At 41.8% G+C, this 24,230-nt stretch overlaps 1 protein-coding gene across 1 annotated transcript in view; it reads left to right on the top strand.

The window, feature by feature from the left end:
• The window catches only part of LOC116511226 (1-phosphatidylinositol 4,5-bisphosphate phosphodiesterase zeta-1-like), a 56,980-nt gene that overhangs the window by 20,282 nt on the left and 12,468 nt on the right, over positions 1-24,230 (top strand). The window contains exons 4-9 of the mRNA XM_032221096.1: positions 4,999-5,143; positions 8,914-9,066; positions 12,045-12,239; positions 15,117-15,273; positions 18,174-18,290; positions 23,622-23,794. Of these exons, the coding sequence (XP_032076987.1) occupies positions 4,999-5,143; positions 8,914-9,066; positions 12,045-12,239; positions 15,117-15,273; positions 18,174-18,290; positions 23,622-23,794 (940 nt within the window). The remainder of the gene's footprint in view (positions 1-4,998; positions 5,144-8,913; positions 9,067-12,044; positions 12,240-15,116; positions 15,274-18,173; positions 18,291-23,621; positions 23,795-24,230) is intronic.

Raw genomic sequence — 24,230 nt, forward strand, 5'->3', positions numbered from 1 at the left:
TATGTACTTCTTGGGGGGGGGGGGGGGGAGTACTGAAATTCAATTTTTTTTCTACTGGTTCTGTGGGTGTGACTTTGTGGGCATGATGTGGTTTGGTGGGCATGGCAAAGGAAGGCTACTGCAAAATCTCCATTCCCACCCCATTCCAGGGAAAGGATACTGCAAAATCTCCATTCCCACCACATTCCAGAGAAAGGATACTGCAAAATCTCCATTCCCACCCCATTCCAGGGAAAGGATACTGCAAAATCTCCATTCCCACCATCACTACTCAAAATTTCCGCTACCAGTTCTCCAGAACCTGTCAGGACCTTCTGGATTTCACCCTGCGGGGTGGGGACGGGGGACAGAGAGAAGGAATGGTTGGATGGATATGTAAAAGAAAGCTACTTAAAAAGAATAGCTACACCAAAATCCCAATTCCAAATTAGAATACTGAAAAGGACTACCTGATTTATTCTCTATTTTCTCTATCCTAACCTTTGCTTCCACTCATGTCAGAAGCATTGAATTGATTGAAAAGAGTAGCGGGTGACATCACCGCTGCATGGGGGACACCCAATTGAGGGATCCTTTCATGACCCAAGCAGGAGTTAGAGCGAAGGACGGGAGCTCCACCCCGTCCCACAGCAGCACTTGGATCTCAAATGTGGGCTCACTGACCTCCATCCCTAACCACACAAACTACCATGCTCCTGTTCTATTCTATCCAAGACAGAACCTTGCTTTATGTAGTTTTGCAAACATTGATGGAATAGGCCTTAATATCTAATGCTATTATTTGAAATAATGTATTTAATTGAATACCTAAGACTTTCTTAACTATTCTTGTCATTTATTGAAGCTAGACTAATTAGTCATTTTTCCTCTACTGAAATCAATGCAATAAATACAGTGCAGTCATACTTAATAAGTAGGTCAATTGCAATCTATTTTAATTTGATTTATTTCTGACCTGTCTTGAATAGTTCATGCATTGGGTAGTTGTTATATCACTGGTTAATTTTATCTGCCTCTCACTACTGATTGTTGGTTTTAGAATAGTGTTCCGATCTGTTAACTGTTAATTTCTTTGTTTTGGGATTATTTTTGTTACAGAAATGCTTAATTATATTTTGAAGCATATCTAATATATTGTTACTATTTTTCAAGATGAAGGCATCCCTGATTTATGACTGTGAGCATATATGCAAGTGTTCCTTGACTTACAACCCCTGTTGAGTCCAAAATGTCTGTTGCTAAGCAAGACAATTAAGTTTTGCTCCATTTTACGACCTTTCTTGCCATGCTTGTGAAGTGACTCACTGCCGTTGTTAGTGAAGTCAGTAAGTAGCTAAGCAGTTAAGTGAATCACTGTAATTGTTAAGGTGCTAACATAGTTGTTAAGTGAGTCTGGCTTCCTCATTGATTTTGCTAGTCAGAAGGTCACAAAAAGTCATCACATGACCCTGGGACATTGCAACCGTCATAAATATGAACCAGTTGCTAAGAGTCCAAATTTTGATCACATGACCATGGGGATTATGCAATGGTTGTAAGTGTGAAAAATGGTCATAAGTCACTTTTTTCAGTGCTGTTGTCACTTTGAAAGATCACTAAATCAAGGACTACCTGTAATTTATATTATTATTGTCAGCATTCCAAATATCATCCAGAATTAAATCAGAGTTCAAGGCATAGCTTTCATCAAAGTTCCAATTTAATAAGAGAGACATGTTGGTACATCTGTGGAAAACCCGAATCTGAAAGCTTCCTGGGTTTCCACCCAGTTGAAAGTTCAAAACCTTGCCCCCACACCCACAAGTCCATCACATGGTCCAATCTTCCTCTGCCATGCTGGCATTTCCACCCATCTAGTTCCGGTCAGGTGCAGAGGTGCAGAGACAAAGAATGACCTTGGGCTTCTAGAAAGGAACGTTCTATTTTCACAACAACACATTCTACAATTCTACTCCTTACTATTCCCCCTCCCAATTACCCCACTAATGAAACAGCATAGTAAAATAATAGAGAGAGTGTGGCAGGCCAAAGATCCTAAAAGGAATATAACTGCAGGCCTGACAATTATATAATAACACATGAATGTAACTGGGAGTTAATTCTTTTTATTGGTCTTATGATTTTTTTTGTTAGTTATAACATACATATGTTTGAATATGATTTATCTGTAAATGTATACGTAAATAAAATTGATATTGAACAACTCTTCCAGTATCAGATAAGGTGCAATGTTGTGATTCACTTTGAAATTTTGAAGTTTATTTCTAAATATTTATTGATCTGTAAAGTTTACCTGAAATAATCTCTACTGTAGGATCCTTCCAGAACTTAAGAATGGAAATATAGTAGGATACAATTCAGGAAAATCACTCTAGCCAAACAGGAGGAATTTTCAGATTGTTGAACTGACTTTTCTTTCAATAATTTTCCTGCTGTAAATTGATTGCGGCAAACTGCTTGGTTTTGATTTTGAATGTATATGACATCAAGATGTCATAAGGTGATGCTTGACAACTTCATTGGATTTGCGGCAGTTAATCGATTAATTCCATTTTAATTGAGATGTGTATTCCCAAGTCCTATTGTATGGCTTTCTCTTTGCAAGAAAGAAGGGTTAAACGAATGTGGTGAGCATGCAGGAGGAAGGATCTGTTCTTCTTTTAGCAAGATAAATCAATTCAGGTTGGATCTACTGATCAAGAAAGGTAATCTGAACTAAGAGAGAATGTCAAAGAAACTATCCCATTCAAGAGACTGAATATCTGATGATGAAATGCAAGCATGAGTTTGAGAGGCAATGGATCTCTAGTAAGCAGACTTCAGGCCATGCTTTTTGAGAGTTGTGGTTAGTCAATTATTTTGGTTGTGGTTAGTCAATTATTTTGGTCGTGATTTTTGGGTAGCCTTGGGCTTCTAGGCAATATGATTTGGAGATGTATAGTGAAGTTGCTCAGAATTTTCTGATCCTATGCATAATTTATTTCTTCATAGTTTGGAGAATGGACCAAACAAATGGGTGGACCTATATGGAAAAATCTAAAGTACTGTTTTGTCAGAGTGTGCACAGCGTGACTACTATTTTGAGACAACCCAGGAGCAAAATACAGTACACAGAGGTTTTGTCTTTCAAACGGTGGTTTATATACAAGACATATATACATACATACATGTGTTAGGCAAATACCAGGCAATTAATCAATCATCAACTCTACACAGGGAACCACAATGGAGATAGAACTTGAGGAGAGAGGTTCATGAGGAGAGAGATATATGAGGAGAAAGAGACGACCTCACATGGCCTCCTTTATATATACAGCTTCTTAAAGTGGCAGTAACCTTGCTGACTCATCCTTCATGTCATCATCGTGGTTTACAGTGTTATAGCAGCTGGTCAGCTATTAAATCATCATTACTCTGACATGGTTTTTTTTAATGAAAGATAATAACACTTAAAGATATTACCTCCAAGAACTTCGGGTCCAAAGGAGATGGGAGAAAACAACTGAAAGATTGCATATTCATATTTTGAAATCTGATTTTTTTTTTATCCTGAAGATTATACTTATAGATTTGGGAAGGATTCTGGAATGGTTTTAAATGGTCATAAAACAGATTATAGTAGTGTTTCAAAATGCTATGACTTTTGAGTACATTGAAAAAGATGGCACACCGATTGGAGTTCTCTGAGTTGTAGAAGATGCAAATTTACGTATAGTCTTGCATTTTAGTCATTAGTTATCGGCACAAAATTCACAAAAGGACACTGGAATGTCATGCAGCTGAATTAAGTTATCTCGGGGAGTCAGTCAGATCTGTAGGCTTTCATTCCCAGAATTTAGTGTCACTATTGCCGTTATTGAAAATTCAGGGAGTTAAAATCTGTATGTTTGAAAGGTAGCAGCTTGGTGAAGATTGGATTCTTTCAGATTTTTTTCTGGACCATGAAACTCACTGAATTACTTTGGTCTAGTCGGTGTTGTGACTTATCTTCTGATGTGAAGATAAAATTGTTTAATACAGTCTTTATTTGTATTTGTATTGTATTTGTATTTATTAGTTTTGTATGCCGCCCACTCTCGGAAGACTCCGGGCGGCTTACAATAAAAAAAGGGAGGGGGAATATATAAGACAATACAACAATTTAAAATTACAGCAACATTCATAATTTAAAGTGTGGCTGGATACTTCAACAGTCCCAGGCCTGCCGGAACAGCCAGGGCTTAATAGCTTTACGGAAGCCCGGAAGGGTAGTAAGGGTCCGGATCTCAACGGGGAGATCGTTCCAGACAGCCGGAGCTGCAACAGAGAAGGCCCTCCCCCAGGGGGTCGCCAGCCGACATTGGCTGGCAGATGGAATCCCGAGAAGGCCTAGTCTGTGCGATCTAATCGGTCTTTGGGAGGTAATTGGCAGGAGGTGGTCTCTCAGGTAGCCAGGTCCGATGCCATGTAAGGCTTTAAAAGTAACGACTAGCACCTTGAAGCGTGTCCGGAGACCAATGGGCAGCCAGTGCAGCTCGCGGAGGATAGGTGTAATGGTGTACCTAGGTACACCCACAATCGCTTAATAATTTTGAGGAAAGGCTACATCTGATGGGGACATCAAGGTTTTATCATGCTTCATAGCTCATAAATAGAGGCAATCCTGCACTGGGAGAAATGGTCAAATGCATCATGATTTGAATATAAAGGTGTAGAAACCCAGCAAGATACTGATCAGTAGGTACAAACGGTTGCGATGAGTTTTGTGTTCCATCTGAAGACAAGCTCTCACCCAGGAAAGAGCTATTGAAAAATAACCCTGCAAATGATAAAGCCAATTCTGATTTAATGACCCAATGTTTGTAAATCATCAAGTCACCATCAAGTTTCTGACCAAGTATAGGCAGCTTTGAAACAAAAGCAATAACATGGACAACTCCACCATGAGTTCAACTGAATCCGATGCTAAAATGGGATGTTTTGCCGAAAAACCCTCCAAACACATTTTTCTTTTAAAAGTTCCCTTAGAAAGGGATGCCGCTGCGTGGAGATCGACTGCTGGGATGGACCCAATAACGAGCCAGTGGTTTATCATGGACATACCCTGACGAGCAAAATTACCTTCCAGAACGTCATCAATGTTATACAAAAACATGCGTTTGAGGTAGGTGGTGCCTATGGTTGATCGAAGAAGAAGCAACTGTCTCTAATTCATAAAGATGGATGTGTGTGGATGGCTTCCTATCCTATAGATCACAGTTCCCCAACCTTTCTGGCTTTGCAAACTGGTAGGAAGGGAGAGAGGGGATGGTTCCATGCGAGTAGCCAGCAAGCGTGCACGCACAGCTCCATTTGCACTAGTATGCGCATGTGCCCATGCAAATGGAGCATGCATGCACATGCTCATCCTCTGCTTGCACAAGGGGATGCATGTATGCGTACTCTTCCACCATTTCCATGGCCCAGTTGCAAACAGTTCACTAGTGGGCCATGGCCCAAAGGTTGGGGACCCCTGCTATAGCTGTAATTGTCCCCTTTATGTGTGACTGTGAGATGGTGGAGACAAGACTCAAGAGAATCACTTCTAAAGAAGTCTTAGACACATCTTGTAGATGCATCTATATAATAATTTAGAGATGGTTCTAGATGCTGGTTGTAAAGGATTTGCTCTGTGCATCTCATTGAGGGCAACATCACTGAAAAATATCACTGGCATTTTATTGCTTGATTTATTAATAATATTTATATGGTGCCCTGTTCTGACCACCCTCGTTCCACACCAAAGCACTCCAAGCCAAATATACTTTACGGAATTTATTAATAGACAGACAGATCCTTGGCAGCAAACCGATACAGACAAGCCTTGGCAGCAATCCAGCACAGATAAGCCTTGGCAGCAATCCAGCCTGCCAAGCTCACAATACTGTTCTCCAACATTAGTTAATGCGTTAACTTCTGCAAAAGGGGTGTGTGCACAAGCATTCCTTTTATAGTCTGGAGAGGAGCCTAATTACCACCAGCTGAGTGCAATTACCTCATATAACTGCGTAATTGTTCCTTGCGCCTATTAGCTCTCCGGTGCCGGGCATCTAGGAACAACTCCCTTGGCTCCTCCCCACTGCTGATGTCTGGATCACACTCCCTTGTCTCCTCCCCACTGGTCCAAGGCTCAGGCGCCTCCTGGTGTCCAACCAGCCTCTCTGCACCCTGCTTGAAGTCGGAACCCTGTCCAGGGTCCTCCACATCCTCCAGAGCCGACTCATAGGGCCCCTCACTGTCGGAGTCTGGTGGCAGCTCCAACGGCTCCTGCTGGGCCACAACACTGCCCCATAAAAGCTCTGAGAAAAATAGCACATCTTAAAGTCACCAACATTCAAAGTCACTGTTTTAAATAATATATAAAGTACATAAGTAGGATGTAACATCAGATATTTATCATAACAGCAAGTTAAAATAAGAACATTTAATGTTTATGGAGATTCTCAGTCATCCAGGTCATGGTTGTCCCAAAGGTGCTTTTTCAAGAGGCCACTGGACTTTCTGGTTCAAAGAAAAACCAGAAAGCCCAGTGTCCTCTTGAAAAAGCACCTTTGGAAGAACATTTAATTTTGCTTCATTGGTAACAACAAGGCCTTTGACTATGTAGATAATGCTAGAATTGCACCATATGAAGACTAATGGGTGTGCCAGAACAACTGATTATATGTGAGGAATCTTTATAAGAGGGCAAGAAAATTTTGTAAAAACAAGAGTCTAGAAAAAACAGGCTGATTCAAAATAGGGAAAATATCCCTGTGTTTATTTAGGTCATGCAACAAATTTGTTATGGTAGGGTTAAAAGCAATAAATTGAATTGAATTGAATTTTATTATTTATATGCCGCCCTTCTCCGGGAGGACTCAGGGCGGCGAACAATTCAAAAGGGAAAAAAGGGGAACATAAAACGAAATACAGATAATTAAAATAAGCAAAAGTCACACAATCATACAAGTCGAGAGGGGAGGGAACTCATCACCCCCAGGCCTGCTGGCAAAGCCAGGTTTTGACGGCTTTTCGGAAGGCCTGGAGAGAGGTGAGGGTCCGAATCCCTGCGGGGAGTTCATTCCAGAGGGCCGGAGCTGCCACAGAGAAGGCCCTCCCCCGGGTAGTAGCCAGATGGCATTGGCTAGTAGATGGAACCTGGAGGAGGCCAACCCTGTGAGATCTAATGGGTCTGTGGGAGGCAATTGGCAGCAGGCGGTCTCTCAAGTACCCAGATCCAATACCATGAAGGGCTTTATAAGTTATGACTAGCACCTTGAAGCGTATCCGGAGACTAATTGGTAACCAGTGCAGCTCGTGGAGGATAGGTGTAATGTGGGTGTACCGAGGTGCACCCACAATCGCTCGCGCGGCTGCGTTCTGGACGAGTTGAAGTCTCTGAATACTCTTCAAGGGCTGCCCCATGTAGAGCGCTGGCATCAAATATACAGACAATGCCAAGGTAAAGATGACTGAGACAAACTCCTTCAGAAAGTAAAAAATGAAAAATGAAACAACCAAGTCAATGTTAAATATAATATATCTAACACAACCATCTGTATCTTTTGTGAAGTTTGAGACTGACTGCGAAAGACAGGAAGGCGGAAGATACTTTCATTTCTTTATCGTTATAGATAAAGAAGGGCAGCGTGTTAAGGTAGTAAAGAGACTAATCCTTGGGGGAGGGAAGCCATGATAGATGTGGACAAGCTGATGAAGGATAAGGACATTGTTATGACAAGAGAGTTCCCCATAAATAAAGCAAGGGTCTTTTCAGCGGTGATGTATGGCAGTGAAATATTTAGAAAGTGCAGGAGAAAGAAGATTGATGCTTCCAGTTTATGGATTTTGAGATGAGTAGTACTACGAAAAGCAGGAACAATCGGTCAATTGACCCTGGACTAAGGAAAAGCTGTTTTCTTGAGATGATGGTGAGTTAATAAAAATTCACATGATTCAGACCTGTGAGGGATGGGCTAAAAAACTATACGTGGCTAAACTGTAATAAGTGAAGGAGATAAAAATGGATAGACAAAATTAAGAATTTCCTTGTAAGAACTATTGATAGTTTTCAGCATCAAGTGGCAGGTGTTTGTATGGACAATTGTTGCCAGTTGGACTCAATTTAGGAGCACCTACTGTATTTTTCGGAGTATAAGACACACTTTTTCCCTCTCAAAAAAGAGGCTGAAAATCTGGGTGCATCTTATACACTGAATACAGCATTTTTGGCCTCCCAAAACCCTGCCCCCTTCACCAAAATGGTCATGCATAGCCTTTAGGAGGCTTCCAGAGTGCTCCTGGAGGCTGGGGAGGGCAAAAATGAGCGGAAAACAGACCATTTTTTTGTTCATTTTTGCCCCCCCCCCCCAGCCCCCAAGAGTACTCTATAAGCCTCAGAAATGCATAAGATTTAAATCACAAAGTATAAAATTTTGATACCGATACCATTAAGACGTTAAGATTAAGATTATGACAAGAGTGTGTATAGAAGATATATACAGTTTGGATAAAACAATGGGATAACAACTAAATATTTTTATTTATATATCAAAAAAAAATTGCCCATCTCTCACATAGAGCTACTCTGGGCAGAGTACAATTAAAATGCAGAAACATACAAATGTATTATGTAAATATAAACCATCTCAACCATTTGGAATATGATTTAAAATAGCTGACACGAAGCATAAAATCATTACACCACTTACATCTGTATTTAAACAAGAGTATTGTAAATGTGAGACTAGAATAGTATGGTGTCAAATTAAAAAGCTACATGAAAAGAAATAATAACAAAGGCTAAAGAGCTAAAACTAGGAAGTGTATGCAAACATATGGGCATAGTCTTCGTTGGCCCCTATATGTTGTGATGACGTAGCATGTCCTATAACCTCTTCAATTTATTTTCAGTCTTCAGATTACCCCATCATTTTGTCACTGGAAAATCATTGCAGCCCTCCACAGCAGGAAAGGATGGCAGCTCATCTCCTCGACATCCTTCGTGATAGTTTGTGTACTACAACCATTGACAATGCTGTGCCATCAGAATTACCCTCCCCAGAGGTAAAATCATGTGGTCCTCCTTAGGGGAAAAATCCCACAAAAGTTAAGGATGAAAGATGGATAGATCTGCTACAGTTTGTTTTTCCATCATAAAAAATGAATTTGGGACAAATTTTGCTAAGAAGGGATGGTAATTCTCATTTTGTTTCCAGTCAATGCAAACCATAATTAAGAATAGAATAGAACAGAACAGAACAGAATAAAATAGAGTAGAAAATGACAAGTAGAGTAGAGCAGAGTAGGAAAATGATGAATAGAATAGAGTAAAGTAGAGTAGGAAATGATGAGTAGAATAGGAAAATGATGAATAGAATAAAGTAGAGTAGGAAATGACAAGAAGAGTAGAGTAGGAAAATGATGAGTAGAGTAGAGTAGGAAATGACAAGTAGAGTAGAGCAGAGTAGGAAAATGATGAATAGAATAAAGTAGAGTAGGAAATGATGAGTAGAATAGGAAAATGATGAATAGAGTAGAGTAGAGTAGGAAATGACAAGAAGAGTAGAGTAGGAAAATGATGAATAGAATAGAATAGAATAAAGTAGACTAGGAAATGATGAGTAGAATAGGAAAATGATGAATAGAGTAGAGTAGAGTAGAGTACAGTAGAGTAGGAAATGACAAGTAGAGTAGAGCAGAGTAGGAAAATGATGAATAGAATAAAGTAGAGTAGGAAATGATGAGTAGAATAGGAAAATGATGAATAGAGTAGAGTAGGAAATGACAAGAAGAGTAGAGTAGAGTAGAGTAGGAAAATGACAAATAGAATAACATTGAATTGAATAGCATAAACTAGACTAACCTCGAATCGACTTGACTAGGCTCAACTAGACTAGACTAGAAAAATAGAATTGCAAGGGTCTTCTAACCCAACTCCCTGCTCAAGCAGAAAATCTATACCCTTTCAAACAAATGCTGTCTACTCTCTTCTTAAACACCTCCATGAAAAAAGATTCATTCAGGTTAAGGATAATACTAAGACTATGGCAGTTGTTGACTTATGACCACAATTGGGACCAAAATTCCCATTGCTAAGCAAGATGTTTGTGAATTGAGCAACACCTGATTTTACAACCTTTTTTTGTGATAGTTGTGAAGCAAATCATTGCCTCATTATTAAGTCAATCATGTGATTATTAAGAGAATCTGGTTTCCCCCATTACTTTACTTGTTGGAAGCTGGCTGGAAAGTTGACCCCAGGATGCTGCAAATACCTGACAGTTGCCAAGAACTCGAATTTTGATTCCATCACTGTGGAGATGGTCAAAAGTCACTTTTCCCGGGGCATTGTAACTTCAAACACTCACTTGAATGATTGCTTGCAAATTGAAGAGTCTTCGTTAAATGGACAAACCCTTATTGTTTTGAGACAACAGTGTTGAAGTTGCTCGTTTCCTCCCAGAATCTTTTGTCAATTTCCCAATCTGGTTCATGGCCCTTGAATATCCTGGCGAACTCCTCTAGAAGCAACAAGTTCAACTGTGCTTAGCTTTTCTGGGATCTAAGGTGGCTAATTGTCACCGTTTGTGGAGGGATCGATGTCTGCAGACTTCTGTGATAGAGCTCACATACGTGGCTTAATAGCTAAGGGAGTGAGAGGCGTGGTGTTAGCGATTATATGACAAATGTGATTATTGGTATTGCAACAGCATTATTTATGTTTATTGACATATGAATCCCATGTCAGGCATGTATGGATTGGCACAGGGCCACAATATCTACATTTGTTTGGCTGCTTTAGGGTAGATTCAATTGAGATCTTCTTGACTTGAAAGCTGGTATTTGAATGGCTACTGAAGTTTGAAAAATGTGTCTGGAGGATATACAATCCCTATCATGGTGCCAATTTACACAGACCAAATTCACATGCTGCACTAAGCCACAATGTGGTTTTGTTTGCTACTTAACATGATGTGTGAATCCCTTCTGCATTTGCTTATCAAATATTTTCCTAGGATGGAAGATAAGAATAATAAAGTTTGAAGGGGCCTTAGAGGTCTTGTAGTGCTCAGGCAGGAAATCCTATAACCCCGTGATGACGAAATTATGGCACGTGTGCCACAGTTGGCACACGCATCTATCTCTGCGGGCACGCAAGCCGTCGCCCAGGTCAGTTCCACTGAGCATGCCCATGCGCCTCCCGCTGGCCAGCTGATTTTTGGGTCTCTGCTTGGAGAAGCGTGTGCGAGCACGGGGGCGGGAGTCGCCCACGGGTGTATGTAAAAGTGCAAGTAGAAAAATAGGAACCACCTTTGGTGGGAAGGTAACAGCACTCCATGTGCCTTCAGCATTTAGTCATGCAGGCCACATGGAGATGTGTGTGTGGGGGCTGTGGAGGGTGGCATGGATTATGGGTGTCGCCACGCACTTTTGGCACCCGAGGGAAAAATGATTCGCCATCTCTTCTATAATCATTTCAGATAAACAGTAGTCCAATCACTTTTAAAAAACTTCCAGTGTTGGAGTACTCACAATTTCTGGAGACAAGTTGTTCCACTGATTAATTGTTCTCACTGTCGGGAAATCACTCCTTAGTTCCAGCTTGCTATTCTCCCTGATTAGTATCCATCCATTGCTTCTTGTCCTGCCTTCAGGTGCTTTGGAGCAGTGTTTTTCAACCACTGTGCCGCGGCACACTAGTGTGCCGTGACATAGTGTAAGGTGTGCCGTGGGAAAAACACTTTATATATAGTCAATATAGGCACAGAGTTAAATTTTTTTAACATTTTCTAATGGTGGTGTGCCTCGTGATTTTTTTCATGAAAAAAGTGTGCCTTTGCACAAAAAAGGTTGAAAAACACTGCTTTGGAGAATAGGTTGATCTCCCCTCTTCTTTGTGGAAACCCCGGAGATATTGGAACAGTGCTATCGTATCACCCTTAGTCCTCTTTTTCATTAAATTAGAAACTTATCTTAATTGTCCTTGTCATTGAGTTTTGTAGCTTACCATACTGAATGAGCGCAACTTTCCCCCTTTGTAGCAATTGAAATTTAAGATCCTGATCAAAAATAAGAAAGCTGGATCACTCCAAGACACCCTTAATCGGAGGGGTCAGGCATACAAGGGCCTTACAGAAGAGACTGACGATACCTTGGAGTCAGACGATGATGAGGATGAAACGTCTGGACACATGCTAAAGAAAGCACTCATTCGGAAACAACATAAAAAAGATAAGGTAAGCCAAGGGCCAATCGTCCACAGCAACGTTGCCCTGATTCTTTCAAAATAAGAAAAGAGAAGTAAGGCTTTTCTCAAATGCTTGCAGGCCTGACTAGCTGGGTACGAAACTGCAAGAACTGGTTTCCAAAACATTAATGTCTCAATCCGTAAAAAAAACCAACAACAATGAAGCGAACTTGAAAGAATTCTAATGCCAACTCACAAAGCATCCCTGGCCTGCTCTCGAGTTGCCATAGGAAAGTGGGGATGGGAAACCAATGAAATGGCACAGCAGCAAAAGACAGATGCACCTTCCAGAATTATCTCTCTCAAGCTGTATCCCAGGGTTACTTACAGCAGCCAGAAATTGCCCCTTTGGTGAATGTGATTGATGACACACTCTGGGGGGAGGGGGAACAGGGTCATGATTGGGACCATAAATTTTGTGGGGTCAGAGCTGGCTTCTCTTGCCAACATGAAGCTGCTAATAAATAACTGGATTTCTTTTGAAGCTTGGCTTGAGGCTCATGATTTAATTAGGGCATCTGTTGGAACCCTGACAGCAAGCTATCTCTCTCAAACTAATCACAATTTCTGGGATTCATGGGTCCTGCTGGACCCAGCTGGGGAATTCTGGGAGTTGAAGTCCACACATGTTCAAGTTGCCAAGGTTAGGAAACACTTCTCTTGAGATATCCTTGTTCTCTCTCACGGTCTTGCTCTGTTACAAACTGTCATGTGTGTTCTTGCTCATTCACTCTAATTATCTCAATTGTTTTCTCTGTCTCACTCACAGCTTCTCTTTCTCTCTGAAAACAGTTAATGGCGCAATTGGCAGATACTGAGAAGTAAACCTTGTAATTCTCTTGCCATTCAATTAGCCTTGTGAGGAAGTCCAGGCAAGAAGCACAACAAAGAGTTTTAGCTTTGTCTTTATTGTGAAGTTACATTAACAGAATCTTGCAGGTCTAAAAAGTACTCCTCTCATCCCTCACTTTGACTTTCCCAAAAATTAGGGAACAAGAACATCCCTGCTGAGATGCTTACATCACCCTTCCTCAAATTTTATTTATTAGTCTATGGTCTAAGCCAGGGAGGAGGGATCCTCCAAACTTGGCAACTTTAAGACTTGTGGACCAGGGGTGTGTTCCTGTACTGGTTGGTACCAGTTTGTTTCGCGTTGCTCCCATATGCAGAATTGGCTGTAAATTGTTCTGCGCATGAGCAGAAATATGCCGTCAATGGCAGAAGAGACGAGGGAACCAGTTTGAGGACATGGCCAGCCTGAATTGCTGCTGGTTCTGCAACCCAGGCTAAATCACCACTACCAGTTCAGGCGAACCGGGCCAAACCGGGAGCAAACCACCGCTGTTGTGGACTTCAGCTCCCAGAATTCCTCAGTTAGCCATGTTGATCTAGGCTGCGACTCTTCTTTCTGTCTTCCAAGGCCATTTCCACATACCTTACAGCTTGTCACTGTAGGTCATCCACTCTGATGTTCCCACTGCCGGAAAAAAATTGCTGTGCTGGTCTCTTTCAAACAGAACCAACTCAGGAACTTTTGCATGATTTCAGGTTCACATATATACAGTAGCTCACAAATAAAAAACTACTCATTTAAAAAAAAGTGGGAAGAGAATGCCTATGCTTACGCACGCCGCCTGCTTTCTCTAAAGCAGCACAATTGCCAAATCTGAAAAGGGGTTGAAAGCACCAAAAAGGTGTTGTGCAGTTATCAGTCTAGGTTCACATCATTACCATGTTTGCTGTCAAGGCACCACCAAAGCAGCTGTGTTGTTCAAGTGGAAATGCCACTTCTTTGGTATCTGCATGGAATTGATATCCCAATGCACATATGCATCTTCTATCATAATAGCACAAAGCTGCTGTTATCTTTAGCATCCCACCAGTGGTGGGATTCAAACATTTTTACTACTGGTTTTATGGGCGTGGCTTGGTGGGTGTGGTGGGATGGCAGGGAAAGGATACTGTAAAATCCCAATTCCTACCCCATTCCAGGGGAAGGACACTGTAAAATCTCCATTCCCTCCCACTCCAGGGGAAGGATACTGTAAAATCTCCATTCCCTCCTCACTCCAGGGGAAGGACACTGTAAAATCTCCATTCCCTCCCACTCCAGGGGAAGGATACTGTAAAATCTCCATTCCCTCCCACTCCAGGGGAAGGATACTGTAAAATCTCCATTCCATCCCCACTCCAGGGGAAGGATACTGTAAAATCTCCATTCCCTCCTCACTCCAGGGGAAGGACACTGTAAAATCTCCATTCCATCCCCACTCCAGGGGAAGGATACTGTAAAATCTCCATTTGATCCCCACTCCAGGGGAAGGATACTGTACAATCTCCATTCCCAACACACTCCAGGGGAAGGATACTGTAAAATCTCCATTCCCTCCCAATCAGCTGGAACTCGGGAGGAAGAGAATAGATGGGGGCAGCGCCAGTCAGGTGGTATATACCGGATCTCCAAACTACTCAAAATTTCCACTACCGGTTCTCCAGAACTGGTCAGAACCTGCTGAATACCACCTCTGCACCCCACCTAATCCCCAGTAACAGACATGTCTGCCAGAATCTATCCTGAATAATTCCATCAAAATGTTCCTTGTAGGGAAAAAAAATGTCAGAAGCACAAAGATGCACTCCAGAGCATTTTAGGTGCAATGATCCCATTATCCCAAGACCATCTTAATCTAAAGATGGATCTTTAAACACTCTCTTTTGTTCACACAGAATGGGAGGAGACTGAAGAATGCATCTATCTAGAACTACACTGTCTTCCCAATCTTGTCACCCCTGATGTACTTAAGCTTGATGCCGCACGTTACTTTCACTTCGGAGAGTCACAACATTTGTCAATCTGTGTTCCTAGGGCCCTAAAGTCCATGTGGCTTTGCTCCTTTCCGAACTTGTGATTTATACCGCTTCTCGGAGGTTTGTCAGCTTTGAGGATTCCAAGGAGAAGCAGAAATGCTACCAAAATAATTCCATTGGAGAGGTGAAAGGTCAGAAGCTCATCAGCCGGAGAGGTAATGTAGAAGTTTCAACCATGAACTAATATTTAAGTGAGCTGCATATTTCTCTATTTGTTTTGGGGCCAGTGTAGTTTTCTAAAGAGAATAAAAGTGCCTTGTGTTAGTTTATGAAGCTTTTCAATGTATTACGGGATATATATTAAGATTCTTTTGTGTCAAATAACTCTGAGTTTTATGGACACTTCCACGTAATTGTTGTGGGTAACAACACTGATGTGGCTTTTCAGTGCTACCTCCTCACATCCTGGAAATAAATTGCTTCAACTTCTACCCTCAAAACATTGCTATAGGGCACTGCACACCAGAACAACTAGACACAAGGACAGTTTCTCCCGAATGCCATCACTCTGCTAAACAACAACACTGACAAATTATCTACTAAGACTGTATTGCTATTCTTCTTCTCATCCTTCCTAGTACCTATCTCTTTCCACTTATGACTATAACCATGTTGCTTGTATCTTTAACATGTATATTGTTTTATTTGTTTCCTAGTATAATTTGATTGCTTATTAGTAACATTTGACTTTCAGTAAGTGTTGTCTCTTATGATTCTTGATGAATATATTCTATTTTATTTTTCTTTATGTACACTGAGAGCATATGCACCAAAGGCAAATTCCTGTGTGTCCAATCATACTTGGCCAATAAAGAATTCTATTCTATTCTGTTCTGTTCTGTTCTGTTCTGTTCTGTTCTGTTCTGTTCTCTTCCATTCTGTTCCATTCCATTCCATTCCATTCCATTCTATTCTGTATTCTCTTCTCTTCTCTTCTCTTCTCTTCCCTTCCCTTCCCTTCCCTTCCCGTCCATTCCATTCCATTCCATTCCATTCCCATTCCCATTCCATTCCATTCCATTCCATTCCATTCCATTCCATTCCATTCCATTCCATTCTATTCTATTCTATTCTATTCTTTTCTTTGTTTACCTCCCAATCTAGTCTCCAGTCCTGAGATCTTCCACTGGTTTTCATCTAAATGCTAACCAGGTCTGACTCTACTTGCCATTTTTTTTTTAAGATCAACCAAGTCAGTTAGACATTGTCACCTAATCTGGCAAGGCCGAAATATACTCTACTCCCTGATATTTACAGTGGAGGTAACCTCAAGGCTTCTCAATTTATCTACCTCCCTCCCTCCTACTACCTAAACTGGAATAAATCTTGCAAATAGAACTTCCTACAGTTGGCTTAATCATGTCGTTTTTCTTGTTCTGAAGTGGATCTTCACACAGAATGAGGTCCACGATGCTTGCAGAGACATGGATCATAGCAAAATATTTGGGAGAGTTGGCTGCCAGGATAGTTGGCCTTTTTGAAATTATCCAGCAAGCGTAAAGATAGAAAAAACTGGGTGGACAATTTATCTGAATTTCTTCAGAGAAAGGAGACATTCTCCATCAATTTCAGACCCCTCCCTACCGAGGATAGCACTCTTACCAAAAAAAAAACTCAAAACAATAAGCAATAGGAAGAGTTTCCTCTTGATGTCTTCCCTGGGGTTTTAATGAAATCATGAGAAGACAGGTTGACTGCTCACATTTACCCTTGCTCACCTCGGAGAGAAGGAAGTGCAAGAAGATCCATAACAATCCTCCTGAAATTCTCTTAATTTAATTGCTGCTAAATCAATCTAGCTTCTTCGTGGCTAAACTACTTTCAGGTATATTGTGCCTTTGAGTCATTGTTGACTCCTGATGACTGGACTAGTCACTGCAATTTACTCGGCAAGATTTGTGGAAGTGATTTACCTTTCCTAGAGCTGAGAGAGAATGACTGGCCCAAGGTCACCTAACTGACTTTCATGCCTAACATGGGACTAGAACTCACAGACTCCTGATGATTGACCCAAAGTCATCCAGATGTCTTGGATGCTTAAGGCAGGACTAGAATTCACAGTCTTCCAGTTTCTAGACTAGTGCCTTAAAACTACTACCCCAAACTGGCTCTGGTGTCCTCCCCCTCCCAAAAAGCAGGTAGCACAGAGGTGGGTTGTCAATTTTTAGAAATTGGTTCTCTGCCTGGTTGTTGGGTGGGCATGGCTATTGGGGCGTGGCTTACTCACCGTCCTCATGGCAAGGTGGCGCAGTGGTTAAATGCAGCACTGCAGGCTACTTCAGCTGACTGCAGTTCTGCAGTTCGGCTGTTCAAATCTCATCGGCTCAGGGTTGACTCATCCTTCCATCCTTCTGAGGTGGGTAAAATGACGACCCAGATTGTTGTTGGGGGCAATATGCTGACTCTGTAAACTGCTTAGAGAGGGCTGAAAGCCCTATGAAGCGGTCTTCCAGTTTCTAGACTAGTGCCTTAACTACTACCCCAAACTGACTCTGGTGTTCTCCCCCTCCCAAAAAGCAGGTAGCACAGAGGTGGGTTGTCAATTTTTCTACTTCTGGTTTGGGCGTGCTCCTGTGTGCTATTGGGTGTGTGCACGATGCTGCTGCGCGTGTGCAGAAGCATCCGGGCGGAGCCTCCCACCGAGGCCACTACCGGTTCGCTCGATCCAGGCCGAACCGGTAGCAACCCACCATTGATGCAGCATAAATACATATTGGGAATTTTTTGTCAGCATACACAATCTCCCTTTTAAAACATTATCTGCTTGTTATATTTGCTTTTTTAAAAATGGTCTGCAGGCTTTTGCACACTTATTTATTTTATTTAAAATATTTACATATTGCTTCTCATTGCAAAAAAAAAAACAAAACTTAGCGATAATCGGAAAGTAGGTCAAAACAGTTGAGAGAAGCATTCTTTGAAACAATGCAAAAATATGCATAATAAAAGAAGCAATAAAAGAAGCAGTGAACCAATAACAGAGCAACAGCAGCAGTAACAAAAAATGTTAGGCGTATTTCTTTGCAATAACTTTTTGAACATTTTTTTTTTGCAGCTCCTGATTTTGTCTCACACACAGTCCGCTTCCTTACAAGAATTTACCCCAAGGGAACCAGAACAGACTCTTCAAATTATGATCCTCAAGAATTTTGGAATGTCGGAAGTCAGCTGGGTAGGTCCCTTAGATTCTTTTTTCTAAAATTTATTTTATTTTAATTCAAACATCACCTTCCAGTAAACAGTGCGTCGTCTGGATACAGACATTTTGTGCAAATATGTCACATGTGGATACTCCCGGGAGGGTCAGGGAGAGGTGGGCGAGGCCATCCAGTCCTTGCAGCAAGCGGTTCAGCGAACCAGATGCAAATTAGCATCCTATTCACCTGAACTGGTGTGAACCTGCTGAATCCCACCCCTGGATTTGTGCCTCTTCGGGAGACAGTCATTGTTTGAAAAGTGGGCAAAAATACTGAACAACCTTTAGCTACAACTGTGGCTTACTGCTAAAGAGACCTGTAAGTTCAGAGGGACAGTGGAGCCCGGATATCTGAGTTCACATATCCTACTCAGTTGTGATTTGCTTATTTAGTTAATTACAGTTGGCTGAGTTCACATGAAATATGTATTCTGTTATGATAAGACTGGATCTAGAGCAGCAGTGAGATGGGCAGAGACGAAACAAATCTCACTGTGTGGACAACTTTATATAGAAACTCAGGCTGTGTTGTAGCTTTTATGTGCATTTCTAACTGTGAAAGCTTTCTTTGAAGGCAAGGCTATAAGTACACTCGACTCAGGTGTCTGCAAGGAAGCCAGGAGAGTAAATTAAGAAATAGGCATGACAACCATTATCACACAAATTCCACAATCTACATACTTGCATTGACCATTGAAATGCAAATAAGTAAAGGCAATATTGCATCTATGCACAAGGAGTTCAAACCAATCAATCTTAAAGCAAATCAACCCTGACTGTCCTTTGGAAAGAGAGATGTGGAAGCTCAAATAATTTGGCCACCAAATGAGAATAGAGGACTCATTGGAAAAGACACTTACGCTGGGAAAGACTGAAGGCAAAAGCAGGAGGACGGCAAAAGAGGAGATGGTTAGATAGTGTCATCAATGCAGTGGACATGAGTTTGAACAGGAGATAATGGAGGACAAGGGGCCTTGCATTCTATGGTCCATGGGTCGTGAAGAGTTGGATTAGCAACTGAACAACAACAATAACATCACTGCACACAATCCATTTTGACATCACTGGGGTTGACTGTAGATGCACTGATGAGAATTATACACACACACACATATATACTGTACACACACACACACATGGGTCTCCCTTCTTTTATGTGTGTGTGTGTGTGTGTGTGTGTGTGTGTGTGTATATCTGCAGTATATACTGTATATGTGTGTGTCATTGGTGGGATACGGCCGATACGTCCTGGTACGGGCGTACCGGTGCCTGCTGGGAGCACCAGGTACCGTTCCAGTACGGTGCTCCGAATGGCCCATCTGCCTGCCCGCACTTTTTACCTGTATTTGAGCTGTTCGGGGCTTCCACGCACATGCACGGAGCGCTCGGTGCCTGACCGATGTTCCGCTGAACAGCTGGAGCATCGTGGAGGCATCGCAGAGCGTCATGGGTGGTAAGTATGCATGCACGCGCTGTGCGTGTGTGCTGCGCACGTTCATGTGGTGGACTCCTGGCCCCGTTGCACCGTACCGGTTGCAACAGGATCCAGAACCAACAACTGGTGTGTGCATGTGCACCCTCTCCTATTCACAGTGTCAGAGAAAGCAATTGGAAGTATCCACTTTCAACTTTCACGTTTTCCAGGTTAACCTAGAATTCTGGGAAATGAAGTCCACCATCCCAGAAGTGCATCAGGGTAGAAAAACATGATTGTTCTGATTATAGCAAATATACTCCTGTGAGAAAATTAAAACCTGCTGATGTTCACTTTCTGCAACAGTAGTTCTGAGATAGTAAATACTAGAGTGCAGGCCTTCCAAACAACTGTATTTGTTCTTTTCACATAAAGGGAAAGAGACCCAGTATGATATACAGTCATCAAGATACCAAACTAGAAACTGGGAGATTGTGAATTCTAGTCCCATCTTATGCATGAAGACATGAAGGTGATCTTAGGCAGGTCATTCTCTTTAAGCCAGTGGGTCTCAACCTTCCCAATGCCGTGACCCTTTAATACAGTTCCTTACATTATTGTGACCCCCAACCATAATATTGGTGTCTCGGTTCCTAAGACCATCGAAAATATGTGTTTTCCGATGGTCTTAGGCGACCCCTGTGAAAGGTTCATTCTACCCCCAAAGGGGTCCTGACCCACAGGTTGAGAACCACTGCTTTAAGCCATAGGAAATAAACAAGGACAAACCACTTCCAAAACATTGCCAAGTCCAGGCACTTTCCATTCACTTCAGGAATCAACACCGACTTAAGGCACCCATCCACACAAGACCAATAAACATATTGTGTGGATTCAGATCCCTGTTTTTTTTAATCTACGGCAGCTGGTGGGAGTCTTGCCTGAGAAGAGGGTGACAGGTAAATGCCACCCTTTCCTGTTGCATTCAACAATCATTGCTTTATTTTCACCCTTAATGGTGTTGCTGTAGCGCATAACAAAAGATAAATTGTTCTATTTTATGATGTGAACTCTGCGACACCAAAAGCTTTGATGAACTGCACTGTATCCTCATATACATTTTCCTAGCATGAAAAGAACATTAATTGCAGGTTGCTCAGGACGGGGGAAGCCCGTCTTGCAGAAAATTGGATGTTTGTGAAATACCAACAGAGGCACCAGAACAAATTATTGATACCTAGGGAAGGTGTGACTTCAGTTCTTTTATGAACTAAAATGAAGGATCTCAATCAGCGAGTGGTTTTCCTTTGGAGATACGATGATTTGATAGTAATATAGTCTTTTGATAGCGACCTGTTCTGACCCCTTCCTCCATCCAGTAACGAAAGCCGAGACAAGCATACAATGGAATGTCCTTTAATTAACAAAACCAGAATCTCGGTGGCTGAAAGCCAAATAAACAAATAGATAAGGACCTTGGCAGCAAGTCCGACAAACCTTGGCAGCAATGCAAACAAACTCTGGCAGCAATCCAGCCTGCCAAATTTGTTTCTCTTTAGTCCCAAACGTTGACTTCTGCAAGAAGGGTGTAGCACAAGCAGTCTCTTTTATAGTCTGGGAGAGAAGCTTAATGACCATCAGCTGAGCGTAATTACCTCCTGTAATTACGTAGTTGTTCTTGACGCCGAGTAGCCCTTCGACGGCATGCACCCGGAACAATTCACAGTTGGATTCTGGATCACTCTCTCTTGCTCCTCCCCACTGATCCCAGGCTCAGCCACCACCTGGTGGCCAACCAGTCTCTCTGTGCCCTGTTCAGAGTCGGAACCCTGTCCAGGGTCCTCCACATCCTCCAGGGCCGACTCATAGGGCCCCTCGCTGTCGGAGTCTGGTGGCAGCTCCAACGGCTCCTGCCGGGCCACAACAGTGACCTATTATTTTCAGGTATCCCTGGCCTTGCCTGCTTCAACATGGAGTTTAACCCTTCCAATCCACAATTTATATTCAAAACCAAAAATAAAGGGAACAAAATGACTCTTGAAAGAAAAATAAACAAAATATAATCCAAAATAAACAAGCAATTGCAAGCACAATCATAGGAAGGACACTTGATTCTACATCCCCGAAGAGCAGGGGTGTCAAAAACTCATGTCATCACAGTGGTGTCATGTGGAGTATTGGGACCTTCCCCCCTTCACTAAACCAGGCATGGGCTTGGCCCACGGGCAAGGAGTTTGACAGCCCTGCTGAAGAGGATGTAGGTTGCTGGGATGAGAATTCACCAGAATAACAGAGTTGGAAGCAGTGGTGGGTTTCAAAATTTTTTGGAACCTCTTCTGTAGGTGGGGCCTGCTTTCTGGGTCTACTGGTGGAACCTCTTCTAACCGGTTCGGTAGATTTGATGAACCAGTTCTACCGAATAGGTGCGAACTGGCAGGAACCCATCTCTGGTTGGAAGGGACCTTGGAGGACTCACTTTGCAGCTTTGAACAAAATCTTGCAATGCTCACAATCAGAAATATATTTTGCAGAATCCTGGCTGAATACTATTGTAGTTGTTGCATAGACAGTGTCATACATTCTAACCATGAATTCTGATACACAATTAAAGGAGAAGGAGCTTTGTTTGATAATTGCAGGCTCCTTGGAGAAGGATGAAAGGGGCATGGATTTAAAAGGCTGAGAGATGGCAGTATGGATCAGTGATGAACTGGATTTTCTTAAGCAAAGTGATGGAGATTGTGAAATAGATTCATATCCATTAGAACAGGGGTCTCCAACCTTGGCCACTTGAAGACTTGTGGACTTTAATTTCCAGAATTCCTCAGCCAGCTTTGGGAGTTGAAGTCCACAAGTCTTCAAATGGCCAAAGTTGAAGACCCCTGCATTAGAAGACAGCTGTTAAGACATTTTGTGGTCCAACAAATCTGTACAAAATCTTTCTGAACAAGTGCTGTATAGATATCCACAACAGAATTCTATGACTTTGTGGAATGAGATGCAATTGTTTGGAAATATCTCAATTATAATTTTAAGAGGAAAAAAAACGATTATTAAGAAGCAATTGAAGATATTTGATCCTGGACAGATCAGATAGAATGACTGCAGGGATTTATGATAGATTAGAAACAGTTGTGGACTTCCTGCGTGTGAAATACAATAATAGATTGTGAATGAGGCTTTGAAGTTTAGGTCCTTTGTCGAGTACCTATTAACTCCTCTCCCCAGAAGATAGATGGGAGGTCAAATAACTTGGGTAAATAGAGCTATAAAAAGTAAAGGTTCCCCTCGCAGATATGTGCTAGTCGTTCCTGACTCTAGGGGGCAGTGCTCATCTCTGTTTCAAAGCGGAAGAGCCAGCGCTGTCTGAAGACGTCTCCATGGTCATGTGGACGGCATGACTAAATGTCAAAGGTGCACAGAGCACTGTTACTTTCCCATCAAAGTGGTCCCTATTTATCTACTTGCATTTCCCCCCAAACTGCTAGGTTGGCAGAAGCTGGGACCAGTAATGGGACTTCACTCCATTACGCAGTGCTAGGGATTCAAACTGCCGAACTGCTGACCTTTCTGATCAACAAGCTCAGCATCTTAGCCCCCGATCCACCACGTCTCTGTAAATAGACCTGTAGAAGTTTATAAATTGTAGACCTGTTTTGCAAGGGAGGGGAGGACGACTATTACTTTTGAAATATATTTTTCAATATTTAACTAGGGGAGATCATTTATATGTATTTTTTGGGGTTTATGGACAATTAATTGTTTTTCTTAGTTTTGATTTGTTTTTGTTTCCTTTTTTTCTGTTGAAGGTTTGTATTTTAACTTTGGAATTTAAATTTAAAAATAAAATAAAAAAGAGAAGCATGTTTCACTTTATTTATTTTTTCCTACAGTGGCCTTAAATTTCCAAACACCTGGTGTGCAGATGGATTTACTCATTGGAAAATTTTTGGACAATGGAGGCTCTGGTTATCTTTTGAAACCAGAATTCTTGAGAAGAAGAGACTCTGCTTTTGACCCATTTAATGTGGGTGATAGGTATAATCCCATTACGCTAACAATAAAGGTAAGGCAGTTTCATGGAAACTTCAACCTATATAAGCTACAATTCCTTGATATCATGGTGAGCTACCATCAAAACATTTGACTAGAAAAATCTGAGAAAGTTACTGTATTTTTGGAGTGAATCGGTCCGAACCGGCAGAATACCACCTCTGATACAGACTACAGACCAACAGAGTTGGAAGGGACCTTGGAGATCCTCTGGTCCAAACTCCTGCTCAAGCAGGAGACCCAGACAAATGGCTGTCCAATCTTTTCTTAAAAGCTGCCAGTGATGGAGTATCTACCCACCATCTGGAGGCAAGCCATTCCACTAATTAATAGCTCTCACTTCCAGAAAATTTCTCTTTAGTTCTAGGCTGGATCTCTCTCTTCTGACCTAGGCTTCCTGATAAAGCATAAATCACACCCTCAGTCCCAAAAAATACCTCTTTTATTTA

The sequence above is a fragment of the Thamnophis elegans genome, chromosome 7 (assembly GCF_009769535.1).
Source record: "Thamnophis elegans isolate rThaEle1 chromosome 7, rThaEle1.pri, whole genome shotgun sequence".
NCBI classification, from domain to species: domain Eukaryota; kingdom Metazoa; phylum Chordata; class Lepidosauria; order Squamata; family Colubridae; genus Thamnophis; species Thamnophis elegans.